This window comes from Lichenostomus cassidix, chromosome 1, assembly GCF_008360975.1.
Source record: "Lichenostomus cassidix isolate B80296 chromosome 1, HeHo_3.0, whole genome shotgun sequence".
NCBI classification, from domain to species: Eukaryota; Metazoa; Chordata; class Aves; order Passeriformes; family Meliphagidae; genus Lichenostomus; species Lichenostomus cassidix.
In genome coordinates this window covers 29952392-29966119 of record NC_139479.1, presented here as the reverse complement: position 1 = coordinate 29966119, position 13728 = coordinate 29952392, and the positions used below count along the sequence as shown (strand labels likewise).

The window sequence follows — 13728 nt, the reverse complement described above, 5'->3', positions numbered from 1 at the left end:
GAACAAATGTTGTCTAAAAGCTTTTTCAGACACATTCTCATCCTTGTATCATGGCTAGGTGTATTGGGTCAACCCACTACACCAAGTGTCTACAGATGGCAATTCTTTAAGAAGGAAGCTTCAGTCTTCTCAGGAATTGGCTTGAAACACAGACACTATGAACTAAAAGGAGAGTCTCTGTGCTGTATTCTCATCTATTCCACAGATTTCATATTGTGTAAGTAATTTATTTAGATTGTGAAATTACTTTGATATTAAGGATAGCAGAAATACTTCTGGTCACATGCATTTCATTTAATCTTTGCCAAAGAGAAAGAAGTCAATGAAATATTAACAGTAAGCAATACACCTTCCTAGGAAAAAACCCAAAAAAACAGACTTTATAGATGGACACTCAGGAGAGAATCAGTGAAATAATATATACTTCTAGAAAATGTGCCATTGTAGGAAGTGTTTTGGTCCGGAAGACAGTGAGCATTTTGCTGTTGAAATATGTTTAAATTTTTGTGTGGCTGCTATTTGCAATATCCTGTGTCAATGTTACTAAAAAAATCAACATGCACACCAATATTCTAAAAATATGTAAAGAGGCAGGTGCAATAAGGCATCATCCATCCATCCATCCATCCATCCTTGGGGGTATGTCATAAGAAGTATGAAAACACTTACTTCTTCTTGCTTAGGAATGCTGAATTTGGCGATCTTTGACTTGGTCCTGGCTGAATCAGGCTTGCTGGAGGGCACTCCCCTATAGGACTTGGTCGTCTCTGCTGCTAACTTCAGCTTTGGAGACTCATCAGGAGCCTGGTCTTGACCGTCCATCGGCCTTACATAAGCTGTTGGCTTCTGCTGACCCAGACTGGGCTTTGAAGCAAGAGAGGGTGGGAAGTTCTGGACACAGTGCCCACCACCATGCTTTGCTGGCCTCTCTTGAACTTGAGTTCCTCCTTCTGAGCTACAACTGAGCTTTGCTGGCTGCTGCACTATATTTATGTTGTCTCCTAAAGTGGCCCTCAGCGAGCTTTGCTGGGCAGTATTGGAAGAGGAGGAGGAGGAAGATGACGAGGAGGAGGAGGAAGAAGAGGAGGAGGAAGAAGAGGAGGTGGGACTCGATGCATAGCGTTTTAGTTTCTCCAAATTGGATTTTTGGTTCACGAGTTTGAAGTCACCCTTGTGTGACTCCAGCGACCGGTGTCCATGTTTGCTTGCTCTCTGCTGGCCATCTGAAGTGGCATTACGCCCAGCCTTCTGCCAGCCCATCGTGGTACTTTTGCTCTGCTGGGCAGCTAGGGATGCTGGTGTGGAAGAAGTAGTGCTGGAAATGGGAGGAGGAGGTGGTGGTGGTCTCGAGTCTGCGATAAGGTGTTCATCAGGCTTGGGGAGAGATGTCTGAGGAACCCCAGGTTTTGGAACCCCAACGAGATGGCTCTGGTTTGACCGGTCCGTTAACAAGTCTTTCATTTCATCATAGTTGCCCAATGTATTCTGTATGCGATTGGAAAGCTCATCCCCCTTGTTAGTCTGAAAAACAAAAATCAAGTGTTCTGCAACAGTCAACATAAGAAAAACAAAATTCCCTGCATGCTTCTGCTGAAATCCTTACTGAAGTAGCACTGCCTTATTCAGCAGCAGCGTTGAGGGATGAATTCGAAAATCCTTATTGTCTCTGAAGACACTTGTCAACATCTTAAATCTACCCTGAACTGGAAAAGCTATAAAGGGCCTTAGAGTATATAAAAAAAGAAATCTATCACTGATATCATGCTGTAGTTAAAGTATATTACCTGGAAACTGGAAAATTTATTATTGCAACTGCACAGAATGGTTTGGATTAAATCTGACCATGATAAAACTTTTTCTCTAGCCCAATGCAAGCTCTCCTTCAGTCATGAATGAAAACACTGCATTCCCAATTTCTTCCTCTGCCTGCCTAAGTTTTCATAACCATCTGGAAAGCCACACAACATCTCATGCAAGCACTGAATGAATTTGTCAGTCTAAGCCAGCCAAATGCTCTGAGGTGACTTGAAAACAGCTTGTGGGAAATGGGAAAAGTACAGATTATGTCCCTTCTTTGAAAATGCTCTGACAGGGTGCTCATTCCGAGGCACTCTCCTCTTTAAAAAAAAAAAGGTGAACAGAACCCTCGCCAAATTCTTCACATTTCTCAGTGCTTGCTGTGCATAGCAGGGGGAATACAGCCACCCTTTCTCCCCTTTAAGATTAATTATTGTCTTAAAAATGATCCATTTACTTCCTGACTGAAAAGGCAGAAGCTTCACAAAGAAATAGAACAAGCAAATAAAACGTACTGTAAAAGATTGAAAACTCTTGCTTTAAAAAGCCACTGTAAGCAAAAGAGTGTATCATTAGCATTTTTACAGCAGAGATCTTTTGAATCCTGCCAAGATTCAAGCTTGTAATGTCGTTTGCTTTACGTTTTCAGAGGAATACAGTAATGAGGCAATGGAGTTCCCCTTTCTCTCTTTCAGACATGAAGTCTGAATGGGAAAACTCCTATTGGTTTTAGGTGGCCAACCTTTCATCTCAAGACTCTGTTGCAGCAGAAAATGGAAGGAGAAAGAAGAGAGTAAAGGAAGTGGAGAAGAACCTCTTGAAGTAATATTAAAAAACACAAAAGATGTAGCAACCACATCAGTTACTCTCAAAAACTGGGGTATGTAAGGGAAGGTATTTAAGGCAGTTTAGAATCTCTTTTTTTTAGGGTTTTCTAGTATAAAGCCTGAACCCAGGCAAAAATGCCCTGTAAATGAGTGCTGTGATTGCCACATGCAAACTTTTAGGGGACTACAGTGGAAACATTCTTATATCTAATAGTAGAAGTAGTCCTGTTTTGCTTAAAATTTATCCCCTCAAATTTCAAGGACACTACGTTGTAACTGTAAAATACATTACACCTATCTTTCGGATATGTTTTTGTTACTATGCTAACAGACCTAAACATGTATCAGCAATATACCCTGAAGGGGGGTGGGAAAGGAAGAACTCAAAAATCTTGAATCCGAAACATTGCATTGCAAACCTGAAATACGATGGCTCAAGGCTCAACCACTACAGCCTGATCTTCCTTCTCTACATGAGGCTGTTATTGTCACAAAGACAATAACCTGCTATGAAGCAAAATGTGAAGCATCAGAACTCACAAACAGCAAGCTGCTTTTAACAAAGGGTGTTCCTTCACTTCATAGGAATCACATCAATGTCCTAAAGAAGAGGAAACTATTAATGAGTATAATGATGTGTGAAGCATCACATACATCTGAAAACAAAGAAGGTTGCAGATACACTCATGCATCTCCTGAAAGTCAGTAAAACAACTTCTATACTTGGGAATCTGCTTGACAAGAATTGTGTTCCAAAATGCACAGAAAATTTTCCTTTAACCCAGTGGATCTCTTAATGCTTCCAATGGATCCTCCACCTTGTGTAGATACCTTGTAGAGAAGTATTTTTTCAGCTTCTCTCTATAGAGACAAATCTGCCCTTAGGCCTGTACTCATTATCATTCAGCCAGAGTGTGTATGAGGTTTCTGTCCCTGCCAGGAGCATGGCAACAATGACCACCAAACAAAATGGGGCCTCTGGCACCTACAAGTCTTCCACAGCAAGGACATCTTGTGAGGTCAGCTCTCCACCCATCTGCCTTTTGCTCCATGAATGTAAACAGATTCGTGTGCAGGTTTTGCCCCTAAGAAGTCCAACTTCCCTAAAAGAAGGTCTATTTTTTTCCAGTGGCTGCCATGTGGATAGGAAGGAAATACAGGCCTCGTGGCAGATAATCTGTAGACTATCAGTAGCTCAGAGAAGCCATCAGTTTGATTGCTATATGGATGTGATGCAAAGGTCACCATAGACACCTCCTATTGAGAGATCCCAGATAACCACAAGCATAATTGCAGCAAACTGGTATCGTGGCATATGCTGACAGCTGGTCCATGTTTATTCCCTCAGGATACACCGGAGAGAACTTCAGGTGAGATTTTATGTTGAGCTGATCTCATGCAGCAGAGTTCACCTATGTCCTCTAGGGAACATGATGGGATCTGAGGTAACTTGTTATGAGCTTTAGTTTGTCCTGTTATTTTCTCTGAAATATCGCTGGCATTATTTAAGCATTCACAGAGGGTCACAAAATATGGTCACAAAATGCGTAAGCAGGAAAAGCATTCTGTGCAAACATGTCTAACTCACAGTGCTGATATTTTTCTGCAATGCAAGACCAATCCAAGCATTTGAAGATGGCAATGTTCAACACTTCTAAAAATAAACCTGATGGCTACATAGAAGGCCGTCAGAATTTTTTTGTTCACTAAAAATACTTACATAGTTAATGGGGCAAAGTATTCTGTCCAGAAAATATCCAGAACTAATTTCCTACTTTTTCACCCCACCTGTAAAAGAGATTTTATGTAAAAGATACTGAGTTTCCTATAATCCATCATAGAGGGTTGCTATGGATACTTTGAACAGGATAAGGGGCAACCCAAAGAGTCAGGATTTTTGAGAAAATTCAATGTTACAGTAGTAGTGATACATGTCAAGCTGAGAAAGGACATAAGATTTAAGAGATTTCCAGCCTGCCTTTGATTTTCAGATATGGTCTTCTGAATGGCATATCCTTTGGCTTTAGCTCCTGTTTCTCAAGCTGTGCAGAGGAATACTGAATTTAATCAGAGCTTCCAGTGAATGTCTGCTATAACTTCATTCCCCTCTGGAAACAGCTAAAAGGTGAACATGATCTTTAAAGAGAGTATGAGTGGGTTTCAGTTTTGCTTTTGCAGAAAGGTTTCCTCTTTTGCAGTTAGGCTCTCTCCACCATAAGATCAAAATGCCCAAGCCATAGCTCTTTCCCCCCACGCTGAAGGTTCCCAAATGCTTGGCTGAGTTCAGAGAGCCCTATGGTCTGTTGCCAGTGTGTACATGACATTCAGAGTATGCCACTGATGAAGTTTTGATGTCCAATACTATCAGAATAACTGATCACCCCAAGCAACTCTGACTGTAACACCAACATAGCTGTGAGTTGTACTGCTGTCCTGGGCTTTGCCTTTCCCCATGTTTCCTTGACAAAGTTAGCTGTAGGATGCATTTCTGCTTTACAGGGACACAGTTGAAAGATGAGAGACAGGAATGGAACCATTATTCTGATTACCCCATAGGATTATCCACTCAGTATCCTCTCTGCTTCTAGAGATGGCACTGATTTTTCATCCACTCCTATTAAAGCTGATGGAATTATACTGTGGTTGCACAGAGGTGCCTTGAGACATCCTAAGTCAGAAACTACTGGTGTGTCCATGGCACATCACATCTGTGTCATGACAGTCAGTACATTGGCTCAGAGGTAATAATCAAAGTGAACAAAATATTCCAACTATACCACTTTTATAAGTGATTTGAGCTTCAGTATTACCAACTTGAGGCACCACAGACAAAACAGTACTAGGGACCCAGCAAATGGCCAGGTATGGTGTATTTGACTGGACCAAATGGAAATTCATTAAGTCTTCACTGCAGCACAGCCCTCAAGAAATGGCCAAAACACAGCTGACTGATGCTTTCCAGGCTTTCTTCTATGGATTAGCCCTTGACTGGTTTCACGGTAGACATTTTCAAGTAGGTCACTGAGGAGTTCAAGACATTTGACATGATTTCTAAATGCCTTTGTAATGAATCTGAAATCCCAGGCAGCTGGAGGTCAGCTTCAAGGCAGACAGAGCTGTGTTCCATCAATGGACATGGTTTCAAAGTGGTAGATCTTTCTTTTTTATTAGGGACTAAATACAAGCAACAATTTGGAAGAAGAGCAAGCTAAAAGCTGACCCTGGAGCACAAGAATTAAAACAGAAGCATGGAAGTCAAAGCAGAAGCCAGGTGCCAGGTCCCAAAAAGGTCTCCTGGAAAGAGGCACAAAAGCACCCGAAGCATCAAGGGCAAGTGATGCTGCATGGAGAGAAAGGCTTCACAATGTGGTAGCTGTAACAGTAACTTGGACATTTCTGGAAAGGCACAGCAGAGAATACATGATGATGCTTTGATGCATACAGGTAGTCATTGGTTAAACTGAGAGAGCGGAGCAGCCCCTGTGGGATATTGCTCTCTGATCCTTGTTCCAGTGGAACAAGGGTTCCATTTTCAAGCTTCTGCAGAGTGTAGAAGGCCCAGCTTGACCTTCTAATAGGGAGTGATGAAGGACGGTTGTGCCTCATCAAACTGCTGTTACCATGAGGAACAAAACAGGGAGTTGAGACTCCTAAGCTACTTCTGCCTTTGGTGAGGGAAAAACATGTATAGCAGACAAATTTTCTTATTATCTTTGTAATACTTATAGGGGGGAAAAAAAAGATATTTCACTACATTAACCTTGGCCAGGGCACAATGTTTACAATATTCCTTGACCTTCACACATTTTTCATTATTTTTACACAATTTTCTTTAAAGCATTGCAAAAACAGGGCACCTTGACCTTCACCTCTTAGTTTTAATTCCATCTCAAATATTGGTAGGATATTTCTCGTTTATTTCACTCTTGTGTGCTGCTGAACACTACAAGAAGCTTTATACATATATATAAATATATATAAAATCTGACTCTCGATGAATCATGCATGTTCTCCATGAATTTTATGAAGCTAACACTTGTGGGAGGGTGCTGAAACCTGGACAGTGCCTTCTGCAGGCTACATTTTTATACTGTGGAATAAATAAATAAACAAAGATTCGCCCAGCTGGGAAGCGTGTACCTTGTATGGTTCACTGAAGAGGGAATAGCTCGTGTTAAACACGCCATTGTCCTGCTGGGCCTCCTGATTTCTCCTTTCCCATTCTTTCCTTCGCAGCACGTTTCTATCTGGCTCGTAGACACTGGAGCAAAAAAAAAAAAAACCAAAAGAAAAAAGTCATAAATAATTTTTTAAGAGTTAAAAATTAGAGGGCAGCATATAAACCAGCTTGGGTTTGAAAGTTAAGAACTCTGTTTTGCAGACAGATGGCAAAAATAAGCATGAACATGAATCAGATGAATGCCAGTTCAAGTAGGCTGGGGAGGCTCAGGTCTCTGAGAATGCTGGTGCTTTCTTCACACAGAGAATAGATAATAAAATTCTCACAGAAAAATAAAAAAGAAATCACATGGCAGGATCTGGTCTGTGCAGAACTTCTCTGCTTGAAATATGACAAAGGAAGTATCTGAGCAACTTTGACAAAGACTAAAAGTTCTCTTAAGGCAGACAGTAATTACAGCTCTGAGTAAATAGAAATTATGAACATATTCCCACTTATGACATATCCTCTGACTGCTGTATGAGAATGCTCCTTTTTCTCACATTGATGTGTTTCTGTAGTGATTCTTTCATTAACTAGCTCCCTAAAGAGCTGTTAAAACTATATGCTGTAGTGGTTTTCCACAGTTAGGTTGCTTCTTCTGATCTCTGCTAATCAGCCAAGTCGTGAAACTACTGCTGAAACAATTCCTCTTTCTGATGGATTTGACACTATCACAACCACAGAACATGAATAAATGAGTAGTGGCACAACTGTGTATGTATGGCTGGTAGAGTGTAGCCAGAGAGAGAGAATAAAATCACAGCATTACACAACAGTATTAATTTTTAGAAATTAACTACTTTAGCTCCCATATAGATATTCAGAATAAAAATTAGCTTTTTTTATTTTCAGTAGTCTAGTTTAATGCATGACAACATAAACCAGAGAATCCTTACTCTGAATTTCCACAGAACAATACATTTCAGGTTTATACATTTCAGTTGGTTATGTTTCATTCTCCTCACAAAGGAAGCCAACATGTCTAACAAAGTTTACGTGTTATTTCAGGACAGTGTGACAAGTATGCTGATTCCTATTTTGCTTAGCTCAGCTAATGCTTATCTTCTGGCACTGTATATCTGTAAAGCAGGAATATATATTAATGCCATGTAAGTGCACCATGTGTTAATAAGACAAACGTTGTCTTGCTAACCAGCTTCCCAGTTAGCAAAACATATGTTGCATTGGCTACCCACATGATGCTACCTAGTATGCCTCAGGCAAGGCAGTCAAAAGGCCAACAGCTATCTGATTCTAATTCGAGACTCGTGAGAGTTGAAAATACACAGGGTATGTTAGATGCTATTAGTATTTAACAACAATGTCTCTACAGTCACTAAATGACCACAAAATCTTATGTTTGCTTGTGGATGCTGCTAACTCGAACTGGACTGCAGAGTTACCTTCTGATGCGTCTGGGGACAGGTGGCAGGGGCTGAGCACAGCTCTCAAACACAGGGGGTCCTTGTGAAACACAGCATTGAAGGACAGCAGGTTGGAGACAGCATCCAAACACCACCTGGTTTGCAACCACTTACAGGTGATTGAGGGGTTTTGGGTTTTCATCCCATATTTTTCATGAGCAATGCATATTATCCATGCCAACACCCTCTCCTTGAAAAGCAGCATAATGAGGATGCAACCACAGGGGTAGGATTTTGGGCATGGAAAATGCCTTCCTCCAGAAAGAAGGGGATGGCAAAGACCTCCCCACAGGGTTCCTGGGAGTGAGATCACCTGCTGCACATGCTGCATGTGCTGCTGAAGCCAGAGGCAGAGCAGTTGTCATTGACTGCTGTGAGAGCAGAGGTCTTCATTTACTACACTGTGCCATTGAGCCTACTCCCATCAGCTAAGTCGAGAACAACCTGTGTCTAAAGCAGACTTTTGCCACGCAGAATAGCAGTTGTTAGGTTGGGTTTTTCTGGAATTGTAAGGGATCAGGTTGTAACAGCTATGTGTCCCCATCCAGAATCTCTTGACTCTTTGAGATGCTTTGCATTTGGACTCTAGCCTGCAGCCAAATAGAGATGGGCAGCTTCCCTGAGATTAATTATAATACTGGTCCTTACCCAATTTCTAGGAAGTGAACAAGGGCAACATTCTCCACTAGGCCTCACACAAATTTAAAAATTCACTGGTGTGATACTTCTAAAGTGGAAGAACATTTTTTTTCCCTTTATTGGATGGAGATATATGTAATGAAGACATACAAGTCATCAGGTCTGTGAACCCCCTTCTCAAATTGAGTTCACTGCTGGCAATGCAATGCACAACCTGCAGTAATTCAGAATGATTATGCAAATGCCAGAACTGTGTGACAATGCCTAATATGCCATCCATAAGCAGTAGGTTAGGAAGAGCTACAAGTTGAGAGTTGTGTTCCTTTGGTAATACCAGATGGCAAAATGTCTAGCATTTGTGAGGCTGTTCCTTATTTCATGAACATTGCAGCAATCACATTTCCTTGAACGTATGTCACCAAATGTATTTATTTGTTTTGGTTCAAGGAGAATACTGCCAACTGCTATAATTGTCTTTATTGCAAACACTTCACTTAATCGAAAATGATTCTTTTAAATTGATTTCTTCTTTATTTTTTTTTAATTTGCAATTTAAAACAATCCCAGAGGTACATGTACCTTTTAATTGTTTACTGTGTGTCTTGTTTCAATAGCTAAGTTGTGAAGAACAAGCTCATGAAAACCTTTTGACTTTTTCCTCATCGGGGCATGTGTACATATGTGAGTGATATATGCATGTATATGGTTAGTATGCGTGCTCAGTTTTGTAAGACTTGGAACCAAAGAACCAAACACTCATCTCTCAAAAGTCAGTGTAATTTATATTTGTTGCATACAGGTCAAATTCCAAAAGCTTGAATTTAAATAGTTTTTAAGTGGTATACTTTTATTTTTTAAATGCTGCATCTGTTTCAAATTCATGCTTAAAGGACATGAACCAGAACATGAGCAACAAGTCAAACACTTGCAAAAGTTATATATGAATAAAGGTTGTATTATAGAAATTAAATTATCTCAAATTTGGCACATTGCTGTTTTGATTTATCTCAACAATAAGATCTGCCAAGACACATACTGGATATACCAATGAGTTGTTCCTAAATGCCAGTGTCTCAGGCTCAAGGTGCTTTCAGCACACCACCACCATGGTCACAGCACCCCTACCTTCTCTGCTTCTTCCAGGACACTTGGAATAATTTCACTCCCAGATATTTGCCAGATTGGATTTCCAATGGATTGCTAAACATCTCAGAGTAGGTCTATCTAATGAATTTTCATCTGCTGTGATACCTTCTGGCAGATTACCTGGCTGGTGCCCACTCTCTGGCCATGCACAAGGTGAGGCGGCTGCCCATGAGACCAGCCTGAAGAGGAAAGCCCTGGCATGCTGGTTCCTGATGGGAGGGTGGTAGCAGCCCCAGCCTCCCCACAGGAACACTCACAGCTTTCTTCACGCTACTCCTGCCATCAGAAGGAAGTTTCCTTTAATCCTTAATTAGAAATAGACAGAGATGGCTCAGGGGACGGCCTAGGAGCAGAGCAGTAATTTTACCTGCAAAACCTTGGGCTGGATTTAATCTCCTACAAAGTCCAAAGAGTTATGTTGTCTCAGGCTAGGCTGAAAGAAATCATATAAAAAGCCTGAAGTTTTAAGTGTTGAAAAATCTCCTTTTCTTCTTTCCTGTTTTTTTTTTTTTTTAAGTACCCTGTAACTGACTCGATTTGCCTCCTTCAGGTATCACTTCTTGGAGCAACTCAAATAAAAAGGTCTCATCTCCATGATGAGCAAGATGGTGACAGCGCACCAACATATCCTCCTGTCCTTCAGTTTGGGAACACCCAAATTTGCATTCAGAGGAAGATGTCCTTTTCCACAAACGAAGCACTGCACCTTCGCAGAGGAATTACACTCCTTCACAGGCTGATGGTGTGCATTAACGATGCTGCTTGACCTTTTCAGAAACCACAAAATTGCTGCATCACGAAGGGCAGATTCTGGAAGAGTACTGTTATTCTGTTACAAGATCACCATCCTCCTAACAGCTGGCATCTTTGAGGCTGTTAAAGACACAGGTGGGTAAACTGAGGGTGAGATTGCTGGTACTCCCCTTTCTTGGCATCAGTTTATTTTCTGGAAAAGGAAGCAGGCTGTGACTGAGTCAGCCCTACCTGCATGACAGAGGAAGGTATTACCACATGTATACAGAGACCTGGCTGCAGTTTCTGAACTTGTTACCATTTGCACCAACCTGCAATCTTGCCTTTGCCTTTCCAGACCTTCCAGTATAATTTTCCAGACCAAAGATTTAGTTCATTACTCTCTGAACTGTGAGGGCTTTGCAACACCCACATACACGCTCACCTTCCTTCTCCCTCCCCACGCACATAAATATTGTGACAGAATTTTAACAGGAGTAGCTTGTTTGTTTGCAGTTAATAACTCAGGAGGCTGAACTCCTTCACCTCAGCAGCTACATGTGGCACTTAGCACAAAACATTCAGAACCTGAAGTCTAGACATATTAATTACAAAAGCAGAGCTGATGCCCCATGCTAACATGCAACTATTTCTTAAACTGGCAAACCCACAGCTCCTGTGGGTTCCAGACAGTCTTTTGCTGGGGAAGACCTAGTTGCCAGGGCCAAGTTTTTTTCCCAGATTTTGTCAGTCTCCTCATTTGTTCTTAAACTGACCCCTCCTCTTCCACAATGAAATCAAAAAGCTCCATCAAAACGTCATCAGACTACAACATTCAATCCTGGCGTCATGGGAGTGACACCATCCCCAAGCTGCAGTCCATATCCCTTGGGAGTGTACAGTGCTGATCATCTTCCAAACAAACAAAAAAATGAACAAACCCACCCCAGAAACACAACCCATACTGTAAGTGACTAAAAGACGTGTGCATTTCAAGAATAAACCTAGACCCGTGAACAAGTTTTCTGCAAGGACACATATATCTTTGAAATTAAATTTTAGCACACGGTCATTTTTGAATTATGAACCAAGTTAGAACTGCTTCAAAGCCATGGAAAACAGGCAATATTTCAAGAAAATAAATTTTAAAATGGTTTACTGATTATTCTCAACATTTCCCCACAAATTTTAATCTGGCACACAAATCAATATACTAAATTTCAGGCTGAAGTGAGGACATTTTCTTAAATATTTAATAGTCTAATTCTCCCCTGAATTACTCCATTTATGCCAAAGTAGCTAAATAGAGTAAGTCAAAGAAAAACTTATACAACCCCATAAAAAAGCAGTCTAACCCTGATGCAGGACAATGATTATGAAATTTGATTCAGAATGGAAACTGGATTCTGAATTTTAATGTACCATCATTCATGCATGTCTGCCATATTTTAGAACTCAAAAGGATGAGTCAGACTGAGACCCTATAAAGGTAACAGCCCCAAACAATTTCAGAAAACAGTCTTAACTCTAATGATTTAATTACTACAATTGAGGTTATCTTGCTTGCTAAATTGCTGTGCTTAACATGGAATTGCTGTCATTTAATGCCTGTTTTCTATTTCACTGTTCAGGTCCATGGTTTTTGCTGGCCAATTTCAAGGTACCAGTTCCATTTCCAAATAAGTATAAATGATATCTGTTTGAAAACTCATTGCTAATGGAGTATAGGGAGCTCTGAGATATGGCAACCTCACATTTTTGAGCATTAAATATTTTCCCTAATGACATTTGAAGTATCAGTTAAATTACAATAAGGGGGCTGCCTTTGATGAACAAGTGGCATAATCAATAAAATACCTTCCTAGGTTGCAACTGGCTTTTTTTAGACTTTTATCTATCTTAAGCAGCAGAAGTTAATTTGAGGATTTTTACAGTATTTTTTCCCATTTACAAACAGGAATGCCGTGGGGTAAAGCAATTACTCTGATTTACTGTTTTCACTTTGATTGAACATAAAGATGTAGCAGGGTCTCAAAAAAGCAGTAACTTAACAAACTGTGCTCCTATCCACAGACAGATAAAGTACCTATTTTGCTATTTCAAAGAGTTTACCTCCAGGCAGCAGCACAGAGCAAACATCAATCAATGACATGTGTCTAAGATGAGATTGATGTTTACTCTCACAGCTTTTCATCTTACATCCAATAAATTATTTTTCCTTCACCAAAGTGCCTGGTTAAATTTCATTTTTCACTTTGCAGTATCAGTTTTAAAACTTTAGCTTCCAGCAATTTTAAAGCTAGGATTCATTGATGCTTCAGGTTTTACAGCCTGTTTATGATTTGTATTAGCCATGAAACACTACCGACCAAACACGAATATGATCAGGGGGAGCTGAGCTGGGGCAGCCACTTGCACAGTGGCAGGTGCAGGCTGGAAGGTGTGAGATTACTTTAATTATCTGCCTGGAAATTCCAAGTCCAAAACAGGGAGCTGTATTTTCAGGGGCAGATATATCGCATCTACCAAACAAATGAATATATACATATCATATCTGCAAAATCAGCATCAGAGCATTAGGGTCAGGTCTTCCAAGGGTTAACAATGGGCAAATGGAAGGAACCAAGGAAAGGCTAATTGTGGGTGCAGTTATTACCTTACAGGCACTCATACCTGACATTCACAAAATAAAAAGTGCTTTGCATACAACCTGACTGAATTTTAAATATGTATCGAAATGCTGAGAAAACCTAGGGCTGCCGTTAAGACTGGGATGTATGTTGTTGAGTCAGAGATTCACAACAGAGGAACATTAAAGAAAATCCAATTTAGTTCAACACCTGCTTTTATAAGATACCTCTTCCAGCCTCTATATAAATAAAACATGCACATTTTCTTCCCTCAGTGCAGTTTTGCTCAATGAGAGAAATTGAGACAAAAT

The 13728-nt window shown here is 40.5% G+C and overlaps 1 protein-coding gene across 1 annotated transcript in view; it reads right to left on the bottom strand.

Annotated features, from left to right (window-relative positions):
- AFF3 (ALF transcription elongation factor 3) overlaps positions 1-13728 on the bottom strand; it is a 320158-nt gene that overhangs the window by 263252 nt on the left and 43178 nt on the right. Inside the window, exons 2-3 of the mRNA XM_085054866.1 lie at positions 6765-6885; positions 670-1521 (exon numbers count right to left, since the gene is read on the bottom strand). Coding sequence (XP_084910992.1) covers positions 670-1521; positions 6765-6885 — 973 coding nt within the window. The remainder of the gene's footprint in view (positions 1-669; positions 1522-6764; positions 6886-13728) is intronic.